The 23,091-nt window shown below is 38.4% G+C and overlaps 1 protein-coding gene across 1 annotated transcript in view; it reads right to left on the reverse strand.

The window, feature by feature from the left end:
* Positions 1–23,091, reverse strand: part of map3k20a (mitogen-activated protein kinase kinase kinase 20a) — a 49,358-nt gene that overhangs the window by 13,503 nt on the left and 12,764 nt on the right. Inside the window, exons 4-14 of the mRNA NM_001327940.1 lie at positions 19,169–19,270; positions 16,996–17,061; positions 16,872–16,900; positions 16,644–16,781; positions 13,413–13,499; positions 13,040–13,114; positions 10,088–10,194; positions 6,592–6,727; positions 2,099–2,143; positions 1,985–2,012; positions 351–484 (exon numbers count right to left, since the gene is read on the reverse strand). Coding sequence (NP_001314869.1) covers positions 351–484; positions 1,985–2,012; positions 2,099–2,143; positions 6,592–6,727; positions 10,088–10,194; positions 13,040–13,114; positions 13,413–13,499; positions 16,644–16,781; positions 16,872–16,900; positions 16,996–17,061; positions 19,169–19,270 — 947 coding nt within the window. The remainder of the gene's footprint in view (positions 1–350; positions 485–1,984; positions 2,013–2,098; positions 2,144–6,591; positions 6,728–10,087; positions 10,195–13,039; positions 13,115–13,412; positions 13,500–16,643; positions 16,782–16,871; positions 16,901–16,995; positions 17,062–19,168; positions 19,271–23,091) is intronic.

Below are 23,091 nucleotides of genomic sequence, written 5' to 3' on the forward strand. Positions count from 1 at the left end.
CTCAGAGGTTGCTCTTTCAGAAGCTTAACAATAAGACAGAATGGAGTTTTCAATTAAACATCACTGTCACAGATCCTTCTTAAAGGTGCAGCTCAGCGAAAAAAACGCAAGCTCTTTCTGTAGTACACTCACCGGCCACTTTATTAGGTACACCTCTCTAACTGCTTGTTAACACAAAATTCTAATCAGCCAATCACATGGCAGCAACTCCATATTGTAGTTTACTGTAGCAATTAGAAAATTCATTCATGGGTTCCACCATATTTTTAACGGTAAACTTCTGGCAACCACAGCTGCCGTATTATTAGTAATTGCGCAGCTTTATTTTACAGCTAGCAGAAGTGCTGTACCTTCAGGTGTATGATGTGTCCTTTAGACGTCACACCCAGATCTCTCATGTCAGACTCGGACAGCAGCAGCAGTCTCTGTCCTGTGATGTGGTTCTGTCTGAAGACATTGGCGTACTGCTGCAGCTCTCCGTCACCTGTGCAGAAAACACACACCTTTACTGCTCCATCACACACAATCTGAACTACCAAACTGATGATACCGGCTAAACCTATACTTGAAAATATAGCAATCAAAGACATGTCTCTGGATTTTCATGTGGATATCAGTGTTGGATGTATTTAGTTACTGTAATTAAATTACTTATCAAGTAACTTATCGTAGGTGATTACTTTTCATTTTTCAAAAGTATTGTAGGGATTACATTTAATTTTTAAAAGTATCATAAGGGATTGTTCTTTACTTTTAAAATGTATCATAAGAGATTACTTTTAATTTTTTCAAAAGTATCGGAAATGATTACTCACCATTTTTCTAAAGTATCAAAGGAGATTACTTTTCTTTTTCAAAAGTATCGTAAGAGATTACTTTTCATTTTTCAAAATTATCGTAAGGGATTACTTTTCATTTTTCAAAATTATCAAAAGGGATTACTTTTCATTTTTTTTAAAGTATCAAAAGGGATTACTTTTCTTTTTCAAAAGTATCGTAAGAGATTACTTTTCATTTTTCAAAATTATCGTAAGGGATTACTTTTCATTTTTCAAAATTATCAAAAGGGATTACTTTTCATTTTTTTTAAAGTATCAAAAGGGATTACTTTTCATTTTTCAAAAGTATCGTAAGGGATTACTTTTCATTTTTCAAAAGAACCGTAAGGGATTACTTTTCATTTTTCAAAAGTATCGTAAGGGATTACTTTTCATTTTTCAAAAGTATCGTAAGGGATTACTTTTCATTTTTCAAACGTATCGTAAGGGATTACTTTTCTTTTTTCAAACATATCGTAAAGGATTACTTTTCATTTTTCAAAATTATCAAAAGGGATTACTTTTTTAATTTTTCAAAAGTATCGTAAGTAATTACTGGATTACTTTTCATTTATGAAAAGTATTATATGAGATTACTTTACATTTTTCAAAAGTATCATAAGATAATTACATTTTCTTATAATGTACTTGTCTTCAATACTGTAAATAAATTTTATAGTTTTGTATAAATCAATTCAGAGAAGCAGAGAAATTGCTTGTCTTTTTGTTGAAGAAATATATTTTGCAGAATGATTTTTTTAACTAAAGCAAGTTACAGATGATGGCACATGCGTGCACAAAAAATTATTAGTAGTATAACTTCAGAGAAAGAGTTGTTATTAAATATATATTTAATAACAGAACAGAATAACAGAACAAGGATTTCTTTTCCCTGTATTTTATTCTTCTGGAGAAAGTAATTTGTTTTAGAAATTGGAGAAAAAATTTAAAGGGAGGGTTAATAATTCAGGAACTTAAATACAATTTAGAACGGTTTAAGAATTTTTATTTTTATTTTAATAACATCTTTAAAGAGAACAAACATTTTGTAAAAATTTTTGGGTCACTTTCGATTAAGTTACAGCTGAATGAAGTAATCATTTCTTTAAAAAAATACTCTTACTAACCTCAGATTTTTCTACAATAGTGTGTATAGAGAAACTCACCTTCAAAGATCTGCTCCATCCAGAAATGCTAGTTTTGAAAGAGCAAAAAAGTTTTAAAACCATGAAAAGTGATGAAAATATCTCTTTAGAATGAGAGATGAACTTTACACCCACCACATGCTCTTCTGTCCAGGAGTGAATGGCCAGGTTTGGAAGAAGCTGTCAGACAGAAAAATGAACAGAAATACTAAATCTGTCATCACCTTCACTCATATAATCACATCTCATCAATATAGAGCAAGTGTTTATAATAATATGAAGCGCAGATTACACTTATAATATGACAAAAAAAATCACGACAACGTTGTTCAGTTATATAAAGTTTAACTTAATATTTGTAGTCAGTATGACTGGTTTAAGTTGAGATGACTAGAAAAGTTAAGTTCATCTAAAAAATGGAAGGCAGCAGAATGTTTTACAGTGTATTTACAAGAATTATTAAATACACACACTAAATCAAAATACAGTTTATTGGGGTAAATACAGAAGTCAGAGGAGAATGGCCAGACCGGTTCTAGCTGATAGAAAGGCAACAGTAACTCAAATAAGCACTCGTTACAACCGAGGTCTGCAGAAGAGCATCTCTGAACACACAACACGTCCAACCTTGAGGCGGATGGGCTACAGCAGCAGAAGACCACACCGGGTGCCGCTCCTGTCAGCTAAGAACAGGAACCTGAGGCTACAATTCACACAGACTCACCAAAACTAGCCAATAGCAGTTTGGAGAAACGTTGCCTGCTCTGATGAGTCTCCATTTCTGCTGCAACATTCAGATAGTAGATGGTCAGAATTTGGCATCATCAAAATGAAAGCATGGATCCATCCTGCCTTGTATCATCGGTTCAGGCTGCTGGTGGTAGTGTAATGGTGTGGGGGAGATTTTCTTGGCACACTTTGAGCACCAATTGAGCATTGTGTCAACACCACATCCTACCTGAGTATTGTTGCTGACCATGCCCATCCCTTTATGACCACAGTGTCTTTATCTTCTGATGGCTACTTCCAGCAGGATAATGCAGCATGTCATAAAGCGTGAATCATCTCATACTGGTTTCTTAAACATGACAATGAGTTCACCATACTCAAATGGCCTCCACAGTCACCAGAGCTCAATCCAATAGAGCACCTTTGGGATGTGGTGGAACAGGAGATTCTCATCATGGATGTGCAACCGACAAATCTGCAGCAACTGCGTGATGCTATCATGTCAATATGGAGTAAAATCTCTGAGGAATATTTCCAGTACCTTGCTGAATCTCAGCCACGAAGGATTAAGTCCGTACTGATGGCAAAATGGGGTCGAACCTGGTACTAGTAAGGCGTAACCTAATAAAGTGGCCAGCGACTGTTGTGTTTTTTTTTTTTTATGAGAATGTCAAGAATCTTGAAGAATCTGAAAATGTGTGAATTCATAAAGACATGTTGTGCTCTGTTAAAGATGGAGAGCTAATATTTATAAAATGGCTGGAGTAAAATGCACATCTATTAATTGTGGTATTTTAATATGGTATAAAGATGAATTTTAAAAATAAAAAAAAAATCTTTTTCTCTCTCTCTCTCTCTTTCTCTCTCTCCTGATGGTCTGCTGAAATTGGCCAATCTTACTGTCAGTGAAATGTCAGCGGTGTGTAAGTGCGCTCTGTCCTCACGCTGTTCTCTCAGGCTCTCCTCAGCGTGTGGCTATACATCCACTTCATTTCCCATAAATAACATCCATAAGGAGCCGGTGGGCGTCAGACGGCCTCACCTAATACAGGAGAGAGAGAGCGCTCTACACCCCTGACACACACTTCAAACTCTCCTGACAAACACTGCAGCTTTTCTCCAGCACATAATCACCGCTGCTGACGGACAATACATTCACAAGCACTTCACATACACACTTTGAGGAAATGCGTGCGGTTACATTAAGAAGCTCTTTCTGATCAGATCTCTAAGCAAAGCTGAATAAAAGTAGAGTATTGGGAAAAAATCCTCAGACCCCTTGAGAGGCCACATGTCGGTGCGGTTGGCCCTGGGTTCTCCTAATGCAAGACAATGCAAGACCTTATGTGGTTAAAGTGTGTCAGCAGTTCCTGCAAGAAGAAGGTATTGATGCTATGGACTGATCCCCAAACCTGAATCCAATTAGCACACTGGAACACCGTGTTGCAACACAAGACTGTCCAGGAGTTGGCGGATGCTTTAGTCCAGGTCTGGGAGGAGATCCCACAGGAGACCATTCGCCACCTCATCAGGAGCATGCCCAAGTGTTGTGGAGAGGTTATACAGGCCTCACCAATGAGCCTCATTTTGACTTGTTTTAAAGACATTGCATCAAAGTTGGAACAACCCGTAGAGTGTTTTTCTGCTTCAATTTTGAGACTCCACATCCAGACCTCCTAGGGTAAATACCAACCCAGGCTCATTGTGGAAATGTAGCCCCGCGGACGTTTCTGGAGACCCAGGAGGTATGTATTTGTGCAGTTTTTGTTTTGGCGAATCCGCGAGAGGCCGCTGAGCGCGTTTTTTTGCATCTCGAACGCCTCTCGGGAGCACATGCTGTTCGCGCTGTTCTTGCGTGAAAAGCCGCCGAAGGCCACTGTCGAGCAACTGTCTGTCCGAATAACTGACTGACTGACTGAATGACTGAACGATCGACTGGGCGGCCGGCCAATCGGCCGATTCAGCCTCCTCTTTCCCCAAACCCAAGCGACGATTTACAAAAGTCGCAAAAGCCCTGGTCCGATTTTGACAGAGTTTTCGAATTTCACCGCATTCTCTCTCCGTCAGAACCACGTTCGCTTTATTATTTAGGATTCTGTTTTTCATATTACGTGATGCTCTTCTCCAGACTCGAACCTGGTCGTCGGCTGGCTCCTCCTCCTCCGGGCCTACGCTCTGCCTATCTAACACTACGAGCTAAGCGGACAAACTGGTTGCGGTGGGAAAGCCCTCCACACAGAGGTGAGCCGTCAGCCGGTGAGCGCGAAAAAGAGGAGCGCCGTCACACCGCCCCGTAGCGATTGCTTGAAAAAACGAATTGCGGCCATACGTATCTCCGGCCACGTAAATCGCGGTCTCCAGAAACGTCCGCGGGGCTACGTTTCCAGAATGAGCTTGGGTAGGTTAATACATTTGATTTCCATTTATATTTTTGTGTGGTTTTGTTGTCAGCAGATTCAACTATGTAAAGAACAAAGTATTTAATACGAATATTTCATTCATTCAAAACTAAGATGTGTTATTTTATTGTTTCCTTTATTTTTGAGCAGTGTAGTGTACATATAAACATACTAATACAGCTTTTAAAGTCTACTAAAAAATGAAATGATCTGCCAGACATGAGAGTGAACAATGACTGAAAATCCCCTTCTGAGTAAATATTAGCTTTGATGGCTTAATTAAGGTTGTAACAAAGATGTAACAAAGATCAAGGGCAAATAAATCAAATGTAGATATAATACAAGTCTGTGAATATCAAAAGGACTGTTATTTAAATAATCTGTAAGTGGCACCTTTTTATAGTCCTATACTAAATAATGAAGTTGATAATGAATGTTGAATACTTTAGCTCATCATCAACATGATTTCAACCACAACTCCCATGATTCCACACTTGGTTACACTGTCATTTAGAGCTGCACAATTAATCGTAAAAAGATCGCGATCTCGATTCGACCCCCTATACCATGTTAATCCAGCATTTCTACGATTCTGTCAATTATATTTTCAAGTTCAGGAGAGAAGCAAAAGTGGCTATACAGGTCTTCACATTGTTCTACATCCGTTGTTCAGCAACCCGGACACCTCCAAATGATGTTGAAAGAGTCACATACTGTATTTATAAGATATAATTCACCCCAAAAATGTCATTTCTGTCTTCATGTAATGATCTATTTGCGACCGCAAAATCAAACGTGACGTGAGCTGACCCGTCAGCTGTTACGACAGGGTGGGTGCGCGCCTCTGAATGAAGTCTACTTAAGTGAACAGACCCTGCATTGGCTGTGAATAACAGGTAATAAAGTTGTAAATAACATTCAGTTTGTGGCACAGAGCGATTGTTTGGGAGCCGTGCGGGAAGTGAACCGCTCTTAGCAGTGAAAATAAAACCGAAAGCGCACACAGTGTTGCCAGATGTAGCTGACTGATTCCAGCCCAAAAAGTATCCAAAACCCGCCGAAATGCAAAAATACCCACCCAGTCTTCTGTATTCACGAAAATCACGTCAGTGACAGATTTTATACAGAACATTACAGATTGTAAGCATATCTCAAACACAATAATTCAACATCAGACTTATCATCAGCATTAATGACCAGGACAAATCTAAAGTCTGTTCAAGTCCACCACTCCAAGTCTTTACAAAATTGAGCATTTTAACAGACAGTACAGCTACACAAAGCCTATTGCTGTTGTTTGAGAATAACAATAATAATAGCCCACTCATACTAACCTTTATTTGACATCTACAGAATCGTGATCTCTACTTTAGGCAAAAAATAAAAATAAATCACGATTCTCCTTTTAGCCAGAATCGTGCAGTTCTACTGTCATTAAAATACACTTTTATTTGTTGTGAATACACGCCCTTTAGTGGCCAGAATGACATAATGACTCACCGGTGTGTTTGACTGCTCGATCAGTTTCCTCTCCCACATCTTCAAGCGTCTCTCTCGCTCCTTCAGCGCTTGTTCTTTGGTGCTCAGATCTCTTTCCAAACGCTTCAGACGCTCCAGAGTCGCCTCGATCTCACACCTGTATATGTAACACACCACATATTCATCAACATCAGCATTGCCATCCCAATATTTATACACACCAACTATAAACATACCAATACCAATGGTATATTAATATTGGTAAGTTTGTTGTTGGTATGTATGGAGTGATTTTTTGCACAACTCCAAATCAGAAAAAGTTGAGACAGTATGGAAAACACAAATAAAAAAAAAGGAAAGAAGTGATTTCCAAATTGACTTTGACTTGTATTTCATTGCACACAGTATGAACACAAATTATTTCATGTTTTGTCCGGTCATCTTCACTTCAGTTGTAAATATACATTCTGTCCTGTCATTCAGATCTGCAACACACTCCAAAAAAGCTGGAACAGGAGCAGTTTAGGGCAGTAATCAGGTAAATCAGGCAAAAGCAGCAGCATCCAAGAAAGGTCTGTTCTTTTAGGAGCAAAGATGGACTGAGAATCGCCAGTTAGCCAACAAATACGTGAGAAAATTATTAAAATGTTTAAAAACAATATTTCTCAAAGAAAGAGAGGAAAACATGTGGATATTTCACCTTTAACAGTGCAGAACATCATTAAAGATTCAAGGAATCTGGAGGAATCACAGTTTGTAAAGGACAAGGGTGCAAACCTAAGCTGAACACCTGAGGCTCAAGCTTCACCTACCAGTTCAGATCATATTTTAGCCCCTCCCACAACATGTGGCTCTCTTGAGTTATCTCTTACTGTCATTTATATATGAAGAGTTTTAAACCCCGCCCACCAGCACTACCCCAGATTAGCCCCGCCCCCATCTCGCGACTCTCTTTATTCTACCGTCATTTATATATTGGGGCTCAAGCTCCGCCCATCAATGCCAACCCTACTTTAGCCCCTCCCCCAGCTTTCTTCAGTCTGCCATCATTTATTTATGGAGTTTCAAACCCCGCCCACCAGCACTACCCCTGATTAGCCCCTCCCCCATCTCGCGACTCTCTTTATTCTACCATCATTTATATATTAGGGCTTAAGCTCCGCCCATCAATGCCAACCCTACTTTACCCCTCACCAACTCAGATTATAAGCAGTGTTGCCAGATTGGCCAGTTTAATTGTGCGGCTAAAAAATGACTTCAAATTTTTAACATTTGGCTCAGTTTGGCAAAATTTGAGACGTGCACTTTATAGGTGCGTGCAACTGCTCCATTCAGTTAGAAATGACATTACTAAACACATTAATTCTGCACAGTATTGTAGCGTAGTGAATGATTGATTGAGTTCTGTGACTTTGTTGTCGGTCGCTAGCAATGGTGTGTAAATCGTGACGGTTAGCAACGTCTCAATTCTGACTGAAATAAAATTACTAATCAAATATTTATGCCGTTTTTTGTGTGTTTGAGCAGGTTATGGAAAGTTTTGGGATGGAAACGATCAAGTTTATTTGGCAACGCTGGTTGAAAATGTGCTCTTGGTTTGCCCTTTTGGATGCGTCACATTTCTTTTCTTCATTGAGTGTTTATGTTCAGCTGGAGGGACAAACAGGAGCCTCGTGTCTCTGGCTCACTTCCAGACACTCTTAATATAGAATCAAACAGACAGAACTTTCTAGACCACCAGAATACAATGTGTGTAAGAAAATACACTGACTGCTCTATTAGAAAAGAAATCAAGTAGTATATTGTGCACAGTGTTGGGCACAAATTAACAGTATTTAAAGTACTTTTGTGCTGAAAAAGTGATGTAAGGGTATACTTTTGGTACTTTTTAGGTCATTTAATAACAGTTACTCATATTATGCTTGCCTAAATACTGTAAACGAATTCAACAGCTCTGTGTTTATCAAATCAGAGATGCAGAGCAATTGTGTTTGTTTGTTGTGCAAATATAACTTGCAGAATAATTCTATTTTTCAATTAAAGAGGACTACAGAAAGAAACTACAGACTATCAGAAACACAAATTTAATATACGCACTTATAAAAAGCAAATCTGAATGATGTGACACTGAAAATAAAGAAAAATAATAAATCACATTTTAAAATATATTAATTTATTTTAATATATATTCTATTATATATATATCAATATTTTAATACAACAATCATATTTTAATTATACAATAATAATAATAATAATAATAATAATAATAATAATAATAATAATAATTCCTTACATTTATATAGCGCTTTACACATTTTTGGGGGGGGATCTCCTCATCCACCACCAGTGTGCAGCATCCACCTGGATGACACGACAGCAGACATATTGCGCCTGACCGCACACCAGCTGATTGGTGGAGAGGAGGGAGAGATAAAGCCAATCATGACATGGGGATCGTTAGGAGACCATGATGGACAAATTTGGCCAGGATGCCAAGGTTAAACCGCCTTTATCGAAGGACATCCTGGGATTTATAACGACCACAGAGAGTCAGGACCTCAGTTTAACTTCTTAAGCAAAAGTTGGTGCTCACCAAGCAGTATAAAGTCCCCATCAATATACTGGGGTGTCAGGACCCATACAGACCGCAGGTTTGAGAGAGCGCAGTCCTGCTAAGCTTCAGTGGACGACCATGTGAGAGTTGCAGAGAGTAAATAAATAAGAACTAGAATTAATAATAATGCAAATCAGAATGAGTTTATTTTAAAATATAACTTTTTCCAGTCATTTTGATCATATAAACAATTAAATAAATCGACAAAAAGTAAAATTGTATTTGTAATGATGAAATAATAATAAAAAGGACCATTATTTTAAAGGCTCTGGGACATGGCCATGGTCATGTGATCTAATATGGTAATGATGCTGAAAATGAAATATACTTTAAAATTTACTGACTTGTTTTCAATTATTTGACAATATGACTTTTTTCAGTATTTAAACAATATAAACAATTTAATTAAACAACAAAAACATTAAATAAATAAAAAAAAAACATAGAAAAACCAGTATTGTATTATTCATTCATTTTCCTTCGGCTGAGTCGCTTTATTAATCGCTGAGTCGCTTTATTTCGGCTGAGTTGCTTTATTAATCTGGGGTCGCCACAGTGGAATGAACCACCAATTTATCCAGCATACGTTTTATGCAGCGAATGCCCTTCCAGCTGCAACCCAGAGCTGGGAAACATCCATTCGCACTCAATCCTTAAGGCAATTTAGTTTATTCCATTCACCAATAGTGCATGTTTTTGGACTGTGGGGGAAGCTGGAGAAACCCACGCCAACAAGGGGGGAACATGCAAACTCCACACAGAAATGCCATCTGACCCAGCCAGGACTCAAACCAGCGACCTTCTTGCTGTGAGGTGACAGTGGTACCCACTAAGCCACCATGTCGCCAGTATTGAAATAGAAAAAAGTAAATCAGCAGGCCCACTACATAAATACAGTACCTCCACTCGGCTTTATTCTGCAGGAAAGTGTTGCACTTGTCAGGCAGCTGAGTGTCGCTCCACATGGACTCCAGTGTGGACAGGATGTGTTTAAACAGCGGCCGCTCCTGAAACACAATCACATCTTCATCAAAACATCAGCATCTCCAGAAGAGACACGTCACATCACTGTCTGACACAATAAACTCTTAGAAAACGCTATGAGAATGTACAGTACACACAGAGGACTGGCTCATCCATCCACATGGTTAATAAGCTATAGATCACAAACAGCTGTGGCCCGGAAGTTAACGAGAATAATTTATACTCCTTATTAAATTTCCCATTAACTGTATTTTATTAGGGCGCAGTAAGTAGTGCTGTGGCCTCACAGCAAGAAGGTCGCTGGGTCGAGCCTCGGCTCAGTTAGCGTTTCTGTGTGGAGTTTGCATGTTCTCTGTGTGTTTCCTCCGGTTGCTCTGGTTTCCCCCACAGTCCAAAAACATGTGGTACAGGTGAATTGGGTAGGCTAAATTGTCCGTAGTGTGTGAATGTGTGTGTAAATGTTTCCCAGAGATGGGTTGTGGCTGGAAGGGCATCCGTTGCGTAAAAATGTGCTGGATAAGTTGGCGGTTCATTCCGCTGGGGCGACCCTGGATTTATAAAGAGACTAAGCCGACAAGAAAATGAATGAATGAATGAATGTATTTTATTAACATCCACCCCAACCCTAAACCCAATCGTCACTGTAATACAGATCTGTAATACACTGAAAAACAGATCTGGATGTGGAGTCTTCTCTATTAGTATAGCTGATTAACCATGTGGATGGATGATAACAACCTTCTGAGCCTACTAGCAGGCGCAGGAGGCCCCTGCTGGCCAATATCTATCAGCTAACAACCACTGATAACAACCATTCAATCGGGTGATAACATTTGAAGCAGGTGTTTTTTTTTTAAACATTAATAAGTACACTGAAAAAATTTATTCAGAGATGATTCCTTGGATTTACTCAATTTTTTTTACATTAAGTGGTTGTAAATAATTTATTTGTGTTGAATTTAAACAAACAAATTAAGTTGAACATTATTAAACAGCTCTGCATGCAACTCTTTTTTCAGTGTCAATACTGTTGTGTTTGGTGTTTAGTAACGCCATTTCTAACTGAATGGAGCAGTTGCACGTACCTATAAGTATAAGTCATTTTTTAGCCGCACAATTAAACTGGCCAATCTGGCAACACTGCTTATAATCTGAGTTGGTGAGGGGTAAAGTAGGGTTGGCATTGATGGTAACAAGTTTTTCCACTTCCACAAGTAGCCTTCAATACTGCAGTTACTAGTCTGAAATACACTGAAACTTTACACGGGGCTTCAGCGTCAACGCTTGACAGAGGGCGTGTCTGAAGTTGGAGCTGAAACGATCGTCATAGAAGCGTCAGCCACTGAAATTCAGTCAGCAATAGGCCACTGTCTGAGCTGGTGTATTTGCATACAGCAATCTGATTGGCTGACGCTTCCGTCGGCGCTTGAAAAGTTGAGCTAGTCCCAACTTCTGCAGTGAGGAACGCTTCTGAAGCGGCGCCGACGGATCCACAATGCAGTTCGGCAACGCCTGACGTCACCCATTCAAAGTGAATGGGAAGCGTTGACGCTGACGCCCCGTGTGAATAGGGCGTTAGGGAACTATTTAGATTCTTCTGTGCATGGTTTGCATGGTGTGCATGAATAAGACTGGAAAATGCTCAATTCACTTTCATATTTTGATCCAGTGTACTTGCATGGTGAGTCCTCAGGAAATGTCCACTTCATACAAAGTAAGGTAAAATGACCACAAAGTAAGGCACATGACAAAGTAAAAACTTTTTTAGACCAGGCTGACAAACTAGCTTTTCTAAGATTTGAAGCACACCACAAGTGCACATTCGGTAATATAAAGCGCACTTCTTTTTTCAGAGGCTTGAAGCAGTTCATGCATGCAATAGTGACACATTAACAGCTTTTTCAACTGGTAAGCTGTCATGAAGCACAATACACTGTAGAAAAAGTCCGTAGGAAACTTTTTTAGAGATTTAAAAACAGCCACGAGTGTTTCTGAGTGTTATGCTACAGTTCTCTGAGTGCCTGCAAATGTGTATTGATTAAGAATGAGTGTGATGTTTCCATAAAAAAACAAACAAGCCGTGAAATGAGGCGGATGAAGTGAACTTTGCCTAGATGAATTAAAGATGTCAGGATAAGAGTCATATATTAATGAAGAGAGCTGTTATTATTATCCTGACCAAACAGCATGTCTTATCTCTTACTCATGCAGTAGTGCTTTTTCACTATAAGGCAGAGTAAATCTAGCTAAGCACTGTATAATTACTGTATTAGTATATGTAACATATGTAATTATCTGAGATTTATTATATGTTTGCTATGCAATATACACACACTGGCCACTTTATTAGGTACACCTTTCTAGTAACATGTTGGACCCACCTTTGCCTTCAGTACTGCCTTAATCCTTTGTGGCAGAGATTCAACAAGCTACTGGAAATATTCCTAAAAGATTTTAGTCTATATTGACATGATGGCATCATGCAGACACACTTAATGGAGCTTGTGACGTTGGTGTGAGGGGTAGGGTTAGGTGTGCACATTAAAAGCATTGCACGCAGCTCACCTTGCAACTGGACTTGGTCTTCATCTACACCCCTCTCCATGCACTTACTTTAATAACTACAATGAATTTTGCATAGTTACACGTAATTAAGCCTACATTTCTAACCCAAACCATAAAATGAGCACATGTAATTAATTAACATTATCCAGTAGCTAAATGAAGTTACACTGTAACTATGTCACCTGAAAAAAAGTTGAAAAGCACCCTTAAAAAGAGTTTGAGCTCAGCTTAGTCTGTGGTCACCATCTGTGCCATGACCTATATTACAGATGAAGGGAAACAGGTTAACATTTCTCTTCTTACTTTTGGTTCAGTCGCCCAGCAGCTTCTCATCAAACAGGCGAAACTTGCTGGGCAGCTGCTGGGGATCGTCAACCTCTGCAAAAACACACACACAAATACACATACATTACTTATAAATGTTTTTTGCTTCTTGTTTGTTCCGTTATATGTATACATATTCACATTTTTTATTGTTTACTTTATTTTCCACATGTCATTCTGTATTCTTGTGTTTATATAGTTGAAATCTAAAGTATACTGAGCTCCTGAAAAAACCCCACAAAAGATTCTTTGCGTGTTTGCGCGCACTTGGCGAATAAAGCTCATTCTGATTCTAAACACACATGTCAAAAACCCCACAAAAAGCTTAGTTTAGCAAAAATAACACTGTCACCTCATGTTTCTCCACCACCAGCCAGGCCACCTGAAGCCCCTCCAGACCTTTGAAGGGAATCTCCTGAGTCAGCATCTCCCACAGGACCTGAAGGAGACACACACACTTATTCAACACATTCTCATCATTAATATGATCCCTCGTCTACATTTCTAGAGATCAAGAAATATGTACCCGGAGCTATGTCTGCTTGCAGTTTTTGTTTTCGCGAATCCACCAGAAGGCGCTGTTTACACTTTTTGATGATCTCAAATAGGGCTGGGTGATATGGCAAAAATGCAATCTCCATAATAATTACGGGATACATTTCAATAAAAGTTGTTAATTCTTCCAGATTTAAAAGAGTATCCCAACAATGACCATAGCCACAAAAATGAACGGGTCCATTAAATGATGGCCAAAAATTTAGTACATCTCTAATATCAACACACTGTTAGATTACCATTGTTGCACATTTCTGCTGTGTGATTGGCACTTAGATCAATATAGAGTAAACAAGTCTAGAGCTTATTGTTATTGACAATAATTTTATTGCAATTCAATATAATATCGTTTATCGGCCCAGATCTAATCTCCAATTTCTCTCGAGAGTGCCATTTGTGCATCCTCTTCTCACGTAAAATCCACCAGAGGGCGCAGTAACACATGCTCCGGCCAATCAGCTTTCTGTTGACTGACCCACCCCTCTCCCTAAACCCAACCGATAGTGATTTCAAAAGTAGAAAAAGCAAAGCCGTCACGGCTGTGCGATTTTACCACGCTTTCAGTCTGTTATTTATTTTTTGCTTTTGTTTCACCTGGTTTCTGGAACCGTTCTTCGCTGAACTCGAACTTCGTCAACATGATGCACTCATCCCAAGTCCACTGGCATACATGGTGAGCTACTGAGCAAACTGGTAACACCAGAAAAGCTGCCCATATGGAGATAAGTGTAACCCCACCGGTCCTACGCCACCCAACCCTCTCTGAGCTGGTATCGAACCGGCGACCTTCCGCATGGGAGTCGCCTGCTCTACCAAGGAGGCTAAAGACCATGGCCTCTAGCGTTAGTTGCTAGAGCACCATTAGAGGTCAGAGGAGTGAGGTTTACCTGCACAGCACTTACTAGCTGGCCTCTGTTTAGCGATTATACATAGTGTGAAATAGAACAGAAGTTGTCTGTGGCATCATACCACCCCGTAGCGTTTGTTTTACAGCCAAAATGCAGCCAGATGTACCTCCGGGTACTTATTTCACAGTCTCCGGACATATAGACAGGGGTATGTATACACAATAGCTGCGTTTCCACTGTCGCCCCTAAAGCGAGCGAGCCAGAGCGAGACAGGGCTAGTCACATTTCCATAGTCACTACCGGGGCCAGATCGGGCCAAAGTGAGGCTTTCTCGAGACAAGCGGCCGGCCATTTTCGGCCCGCCTAATACCTTGGGCCAAAGCAAGCCCGCTAAGTCTTCGGGGTGAAGTGAAATCAGAGTTTGCAGGATGCTGTGCCGACATTACACTAGTTTTCTCATCACGCATGAGTACATGTGCCAGAAAATAAATAAACAAGTTAAAGAAAAAACATAGCTACTGGTCACTTTAAGATATTCTATAAAACACCTTATAGGCTAGAAGTCTTTTGCTTAAGATCGCCCTTATGTTTCCCTTTTAAATTTAAAGGTGTTTCATAAAGCAATAATTAAAGTAATTTTTATTATTATTACATGATTTGGGCATCACTGCTCAACCTCCTATTGGCCAGGCCCGATAAAAGCCCTGGCTTGCACTGGCCCGACAGTAGAAATGTGGCTAATGAGCCTGTGTTGCACTTATTATATACAGCTCTATGATAATAGTAGCCAACACTACAAGTGCATCAACCAGCTGACTAGCCAAATCTATTAAAGTCAAATGTATAAGTTTTATATTATTTTATATTTAGTTTAGGTTTGGACTGGTGGGTAACACTTTATAATAACTACACACTATAAATCATCTATTAAGCATTAGCAAATAGTGATTTCATTATTAGTTAAGCATTAACTCTACATTAATAAGTGTCAGTAAGCAGTTTATAACTGCTGCTACAAATGCTGTACTCTTGACTTACAAACACATTTATAATGTGCTTAATAATTGTACTTTCATACTTTGTTAATGATTAATTTTCATTACTAAATGAAGTATTGCATTATTTATAAACCAGTTGTATCGAAGAGTAGTTGAGGGTTTTTAGAATAATTCAAAATGAGTTAGTAAATTATTAATAAACTATTGAAATCAACGTTTATATGTCTTATTATTCAGGCATATATTAATAGTTAACTAATATCTTAATAAATGCTTTATTAACTCAACTTCATGCAGTTTTGTGACCTAATCTAAAGTGTGGATTATTTATGCTTTATAAATCCCTTATAAATGACTATTAAAGGCTCCGAATCAACTGAACAATAATCTTTTCTAGAAAGTAAAATTACTATAAAGTTTAAACATTGCTGAACAACAGGAGTGTCAAAATACAACCACAATATAATAATAATTTAAAAATATAATAAGATGCAATGTTTAAACTCTACAGTGCTTTTATTTTAGATCAGGTTGCAAAGATTTATTTTTCATTTGAAGTACAGTTTCATTTGTGTATCTTTAAATGAAGAGAAATGAATAATGTCATTTTTCCTGTTTAGAAATTAACTGAGCCTTTATTTGTCATTTATAAGGGATTTATAAAGCATGAATAGTCCTCACTTTAGATTAGGTCACAAAACTAGATGAAGTTGAGTTAACAAAGAATTTATTAACATAGATAGTAACCATTAATATATGCCTGAATAATAAAACATATAAGCGTTGATTTCAATAGTTTATTAATCATTTACAAACTCATTTTGAATTATCCTAAAATCCCTCAACTACTCTTGAATACAACTGGTTTATAAATAATGCAATACTTAATATAGTAATGAAAAATAAATCATTAACTAAGTATGAAAGTACACTCATTAAACACATTATATAGGTGTTTATAAGTCAAGAATAGAGAATTTGTAGCTGCAGTTATAAACTGCTTACTAACGTTTATTAATGTAGAGTTAATGCTTAACTGATAATGAATTCACTATTTGCTAATGCTTAATAGATGATTTATAGTGTGTAGTTATTATAAAGTGTTACCGAATATTTATATGTGTCCTATGGTCAGATGTGAATATGAAAACCATAAAAAATAAATAGACCGAGAGTTCTCACCACGCCGTAGGAGAAGGTGTCGCAGGTCTCAGACACCGGGAGGCTCTGAATGACCTCAGGGGCCATCCAGGGAAACGTGCCCACCAGAGACATGTGTGTGGTGTGTGAATGAAACTTGGACGCCCCGAAATCACAGATCTGAGGGAACAGAGAATCAGGTGAGTCAGCAGACGAACACTGAAGGAGGACTTTTTTATTAAACACTAATGTAATACAGTCAGTGCGTACCTTGAGTACTGAATCTGAGCTTAACACAACTGGAATGAAACACAGTATGGTCAAGTCAAAGCAACACAATTCAAACACTCACACAAAAAGCTTTTATTCTGTACAATACTTTAAAGTTACAAACCATTTCGGGACTTGAGGTCTCTGTGAATGACTTTAACCGGGGCCTCAGAGTGCAGATAATGCATGCCTAGAAGACAGTGACTGTTTATAAATGGTGTTTATCAGACTGAAAGTGCTTAAAGAGCTCATATCAATGTTTCCCTTTTACTCTGTTGTGTAATGTGTCTGTTTGCATGTTTAAAGGGACAGTTCACCCCAAAAAACTGAAAGATTTCCTCAGGATTTACTCACACTAAGTGGTTTGAAAATTTTATGAGTGTTGAACACAAAAGAAGATATTCTGAAGAATGTTGGAAACCAGCAGGCAATGACATCCTTAAGCTAGACAGACACTGTGTGATTTTGGGTAATATTTTGAGCCATGTGGCGGGCCGAATTTCATGCATCGTTTCTCGTTTAAACGTAGCACAGTGTGAAAACGTGCTTGCCCCCTAAACCTTTATAACTGGTCACCCTTAGCAATAACAAATGCAATCAAGTGTTTTCGATAACTTCCAATACGTCTGTTACAGCGCTGTGGAGGAATTCTTCCCACTCATCTTTGCAGAATTGTTGTAATTCGGCCACACTGGAGGGTTTTTCGACCATGAACCGCCTTTTTACCTCTTAATTGGATTTAGGTCAGGACTTTGACTAGGCCACTCCAAAGTCTTCTTTTTTCCCAGCTATTCAGAAGTGGACATAACCTCGTGTGAAAAAGCATTTGCCCCCTAAACCTAACAAGTGGTTAGACCATCCTTAGCAGCAACAACTCCAATCAAGCATTTTCAATGACTTGCAATGAATTTTGGCTCACTCATCTTTGCAGAATTATTGTAATCAAGCCACATTGGAAGGTTTTCAAGCATGAACCACTTTTGTAAGGTCATGCCACAGCATCTCACTTTGATTCAGGTCAGGACTATAACTAGGCCACTCCAAAGTCTTCATTTGGTTTGTTTTTTCAACTATTTAGAAGTGACTTGCTGGTGTGCTATGAATCATTGTCCTGCTGCAGAATCCAAGTTTGCTTCAGCTTGAGGTCACTAACAGATGGCCGGACATTCAGGATACTGGATTTGTGCATTTATAAATACCGTTGAATTTACGAATTGGATTTGTGTATTTTTAAACTGTGTTTTGAGTTTACGTATCTGATTTTCGTATTTTTGACACTGGTGTATTTAACAAATGCTCAGCTGTAGTTTCTGAGCATTAGTTTCTGACGGTAGTTTCTGACAAGTGTTGAGCACTGACAAACACAACTCTGCACATGAAGGATGATGATCTGATTCTAAACACCGGTGAACTGAAGCCGAGTTTTGACAACTGGAATCAAACGAAACAAGCACTAATTAAAGGGGGCTTTCAGACAATTTGTAGGCACAGCTACATCATTCAATTGCCATTCTGACCAGTCCAGAATGTTTTTTTTGTATATATATTTTGAGAGGAGAATAATTTACATACAGTTGAAGTCAGAGTTATTAGCCCCCATTAAGTTTTTTTTTTATATATATATTTTTCAAATGATGTTTAATAGAGCAAGGTAATTTTTAGTCTTATATTATTTTTTCTTCTGGATAAAGTCTTATTTATTTTTATTTCGGGACGAATAAAAACAGTTTTTAATTATTTTAAAACCATTTTAAGGTCAAAATTATTAAGCTATATATATTTTTTCAATAGTCTCCAGACCAAACTATTATTATAAAATAACTTGCCTAATTCCCCTAACCTGCCTAGGTAACCTAATTAACCTAGTTAAGCCATTAAATGTCACTTTAAGCTGTATAGAAGTGTCTTGAAGAATATATAGTCAAATATTATTTACTGTCATCATGACAAAGATAAAATAAATCAGTTGAAATGAGTTATTAAAACTATTATGTTTAGAAATGTGTTGAAAAAAAAAGGGTCTCTGTTAAACAGAAACTTGGGGGAAAAATAAACAGGGGGGCTAATAACTCAGGGGAGCTAATCATTCTGACATCAACTGTATATGGTTTCAACAATCAGATGCATGTGGACCTGTCTAGTTTAGTCTCAGACCACCTCCAGAAGTGATTTCTATCCATCCTAAATGTATTTCTGAGGGAATTTACACTTGCCATTTTTCTTTTATAAAATTATCAGATAGTCTGATGTTTCATTTCGCATTTTCTGTTCAGTTGATGGAGTAGTGTGTGTGCTACCTTTAGCGATGTCCATGGCCCAGGTCATGATCTGCTGCATACTGATGTCCTCGCTGTCGTCGCTGGACAGATAGTCAAACAGAGACCCGCCACTGGCATACTCTACGATAAAACACACACAAGAACAAATTAGCATGCTAAAATTTCACATATCACTGCTGTGGGATGTAATGGTCAAGTATTAGATGTGCTTTCATAAGTCAGACCCCCTAGATTTGTTGTGAAGCTTCTCTATTGATACTTTGGCGGTGTGCTTTGGGTCATTGTCCTGCTGGAAGATGAACCGTCAACCCAGTCTGAGGTCAGGAGCACTCTGAAGCAGGTCTTCATCCAGGATGTCTCTGTACATCGCTGCATTCATCTTTCCCTCTATCTTGCCTAGTCTTCCAGTTCCTGCTGCTGAAACACATCCCCACAGCATAATGCCAACACCACCATGCTTCACTGTAGGGATGCAATTAGCCTGGTGATGGGCGCAGCCTGGTTTTCTCCAAATGTAACGCCTGGCATTCACTCCAAACAGTTCAATTTTAGTCTCATCAGACCAGAGAGTTTAGCTTCTGATGGTCTGAGAGTCCTTCACATGCCTTTTGGCAAACTCCAAGCGGGGAGTGTCTTCCGTCAGGCCACTCTACCATACAGATGCCTGATTGGTGGATTGCTGCACAGATGGTTGTCCTTCTGTAAGGTTCTCCTCTCTCCACAGAATAACGCTGGAGTTCAGACAGAGTGACCATCGGGTTATTGATCACCTCCCTGACTAAGATCCTTCTCCCCCAATTACTCAGCTTAGATGGCCAGCCAGCTCTAGTAAGAGTCCTGGTGGTTAAACATCTTCCACTTACGGATGATGGAGGCCGCTGTGCTCATTGGAACTTTTAGAGCAGCAGAAATGTTTCTGTAAGCTTCCCCAGCCTTGTACCTCCAGACAATCCTGTCTCTGAGGTCTACAGACATTTCCTTTGTCTTCATGCTTGGTTTGTGCTTTGACATGCACTGTCAACCCTGGGCCCTCATATAGACAGGTGTAAGCCTTTTCAAATCATGTCCAATCAGCTGAATTGAGCACAGGTGGACTCCAATGAAGCTGCTGAAACATCTAATGAATGATCCATGGAAACAGAATGTAGCTGAGCTCAATTTAGAGCTTCACGCCAAAAGCTCTGAATACTGATGTACATGTGATTTATCAGCTTTTTATAAATTTGCAACAATTTCTAAAACTCTTTTTTTACATTGTCATTATGGGGATTGTATGTAGAATTTTGAGAAAATAAATTAATTTAATCCATTTTAGAATAAGGCTGTAACGTTAAAAAATGTGGAAAAAGTGAAGCGCTATTAACACTTTCCTTATGCACTGTTATAATAATAACAATAATAATAATAATAATATTACTGTTTAGCATTGGATTGGGTCACCGCATGCACACATCATATAATGCTCAGATTATCAGCTCCAAACACACAAGGGAAATTAATAACGTAAGCTGACAGAGGTGATCTGGTCATAAACACCACTTTCAGCCGCTCGCATCAAGTTTACTTTTCATAAAGCAGGAGTGGAGTGTCTCTCAGCAAACATTCTTTATACAGCCCTTTATGAGCTTTTACAATCACAGCACAGCTCAACACACGCTGCAGAGTCAGGAAGACGAGAAGAGATAACGAGCCATGTTTTCATCCAAACATGCATATTCAATTTATGCGCAAAACTGGAATACTGCATGAAACATTCGCGAATATAGCAGCGTTTCCATTCAATGAGTCCAAGAGAAAAAAATTGTTGAAATCATGCGACGACTTTTCTCTTTTCTAGATTGCCTTTGATAACACTATCGGTTGGGTTTAGGGAAGGGGGTGGGTGGTTCAGTTGGTCCGTCAGTCAGTCGACAGCAAGCTGGCCTGGTTTGCTGAAGTGTATAATGCGCCCTCTGGTGGATTTACGCAAGAAGAGGACACACTAGACACATTTGAGATCATCAAAAAGCGTACACAACGGCCTCTGGTGGATCATACATAACAGCACGGTGACAGCATTAAATACAGAGACTTAAAACTATTACTTTAACACGTTTGTGCCCAATAATGGGTTTTATTTCTGTATCGCGATCACGAACGAATCTTTTTAACCGGATCTTCTAAGTGAACCGGTTGAACTAGTTCACCAAATTGAATTGAATCATTTAAAACGATTCTCGTCTCCAGTAAGCACTTAACCACAAACTACTTACTTTATAACAAGCCTAATACCCCCCTCTGACTCTAAATAAACCAATATATACTCTCATTCAGTTATTAGAACAACAACATTACATTGAGAAGTGGTGAACCGTTAATACTGCGCATGCATGATTCAGTGAACCAAACATAAACAATACAGCCCTCAGCCTGCTGTGTGACTCAACTGAACCACTGAACGGAACTGGAACAACTGCAGCGCAGGTAAACCGAGGGCTTAAATGAGAGAATTTGGTGAAAAACGTAAGTTTATTTCATAACAGGCAATCGTGGTGGAATTTAAATAAGTGAAGCATGATTCAGTTGGGTTGCAAAACTTTACTGTAAACATTTTTCAGATCATTTTAATTGACTGATGCTGATTACATAATGTCCTAACATCCACGTTAAATATCTGGACTTCCCATCACCAGGCCCAGATTAATAATTTGGCCCCTGGGCACAATGTCTTGAAGGCCCCTTATAGCTGCACCCCATAGTTGAATTAAAAAGTAAATTTAATGTAATATTTGTTAAATACAATTTATTTATAATGTATTGCCCACATGTTCAAAATAAATGATATACACTACCTATATTTCTAGTCTACAAAGTTTTAACTTATTTTTAAAGCATTTAAAGCACACTTTGAAAGAAAATTCTGATACAACTAGGGGAAATGAATGGATTTTAATATACTTGTTCAAGTTCACTGAAGCAGTACTAAAATTTATATTTAAGGGTATTTTTAATGTATAACTTCTACAAACTTATAATGCACATGATTTGGATAACACCTCTCCAATCCAGTTCTAGGAATTTGAGTCCTCCATAAAACAAACACTTATTACCGATTCACACTTGTCTTGCTTGTGATGAAGAGTATGCAAAATCTAAGTGTGGACGAGCCCCTGGGCCTGTGCCCATAATGCCCATAGGTTAATCCGGCCCTGTCCATCACTACTGTGTGTCTAACTTAAGGATGGGTAGATGGTTGTGGTAGATAAAAGTGTTCATGTGTTCTCTGATTACATGTTTCAAAAAAATGTGTGGCTGAGGTTTTATCATACAATATTTATCCTGTTGATTTTGAATCTTGCACCTGACAAATATCCTCATTTAGGAAAAAAAAAAAAAAACTGAAACTAATAAAAACTAAACTAAAACTAAGACGTTTTTAAAATATAGAAACTAATAAAAACTAAGAAATCTGCCTCTATAACTTAATTAAAATGAACTGAATTTGAAAATAAAAAGTCAAAACGAAATTACAAATTTATTAATTAAAACTCCAAAACTATTATACCCTTGATAAAGACGCAGAAAATGCAACAATGTATCATTTATTGGTCCGAACCAAACGAATCGAACTACAGATGTGAAAGTACCCTTAGTCTATAGCAAGGCTTTATTAGTGTCGGAAAATGCCGGATACAGCAACTCAATTTACCAATGCCCCTCCTCAACCACCCTCCTCCACCGTCTGCTGTTCACTTTCACTTCCGCAACTCCCCAACCCTCTTCACTTTCGTCCATGACAACCAATTTAAACCTTGGTCTGGACCACCTTAAGATTTTTTGAATACCTTTTAAGGGCTTTATTTTTCTTTATACTGATTTACCATCTTTAAACAGACCCTGTGGACACCTTGTAATTATACTAGCTAGTTATACTAGCTGATGGCCTAAATGTGTGGAATATC

The sequence above is a fragment of the Danio rerio genome, chromosome 9 (assembly GCF_052040795.2).
Source record: "Danio rerio strain M-AB ecotype USA chromosome 9, GRCz13ab, whole genome shotgun sequence".
In the NCBI taxonomy this organism is placed as follows: Eukaryota; Metazoa; Chordata; class Actinopteri; order Cypriniformes; family Danionidae; genus Danio; species Danio rerio.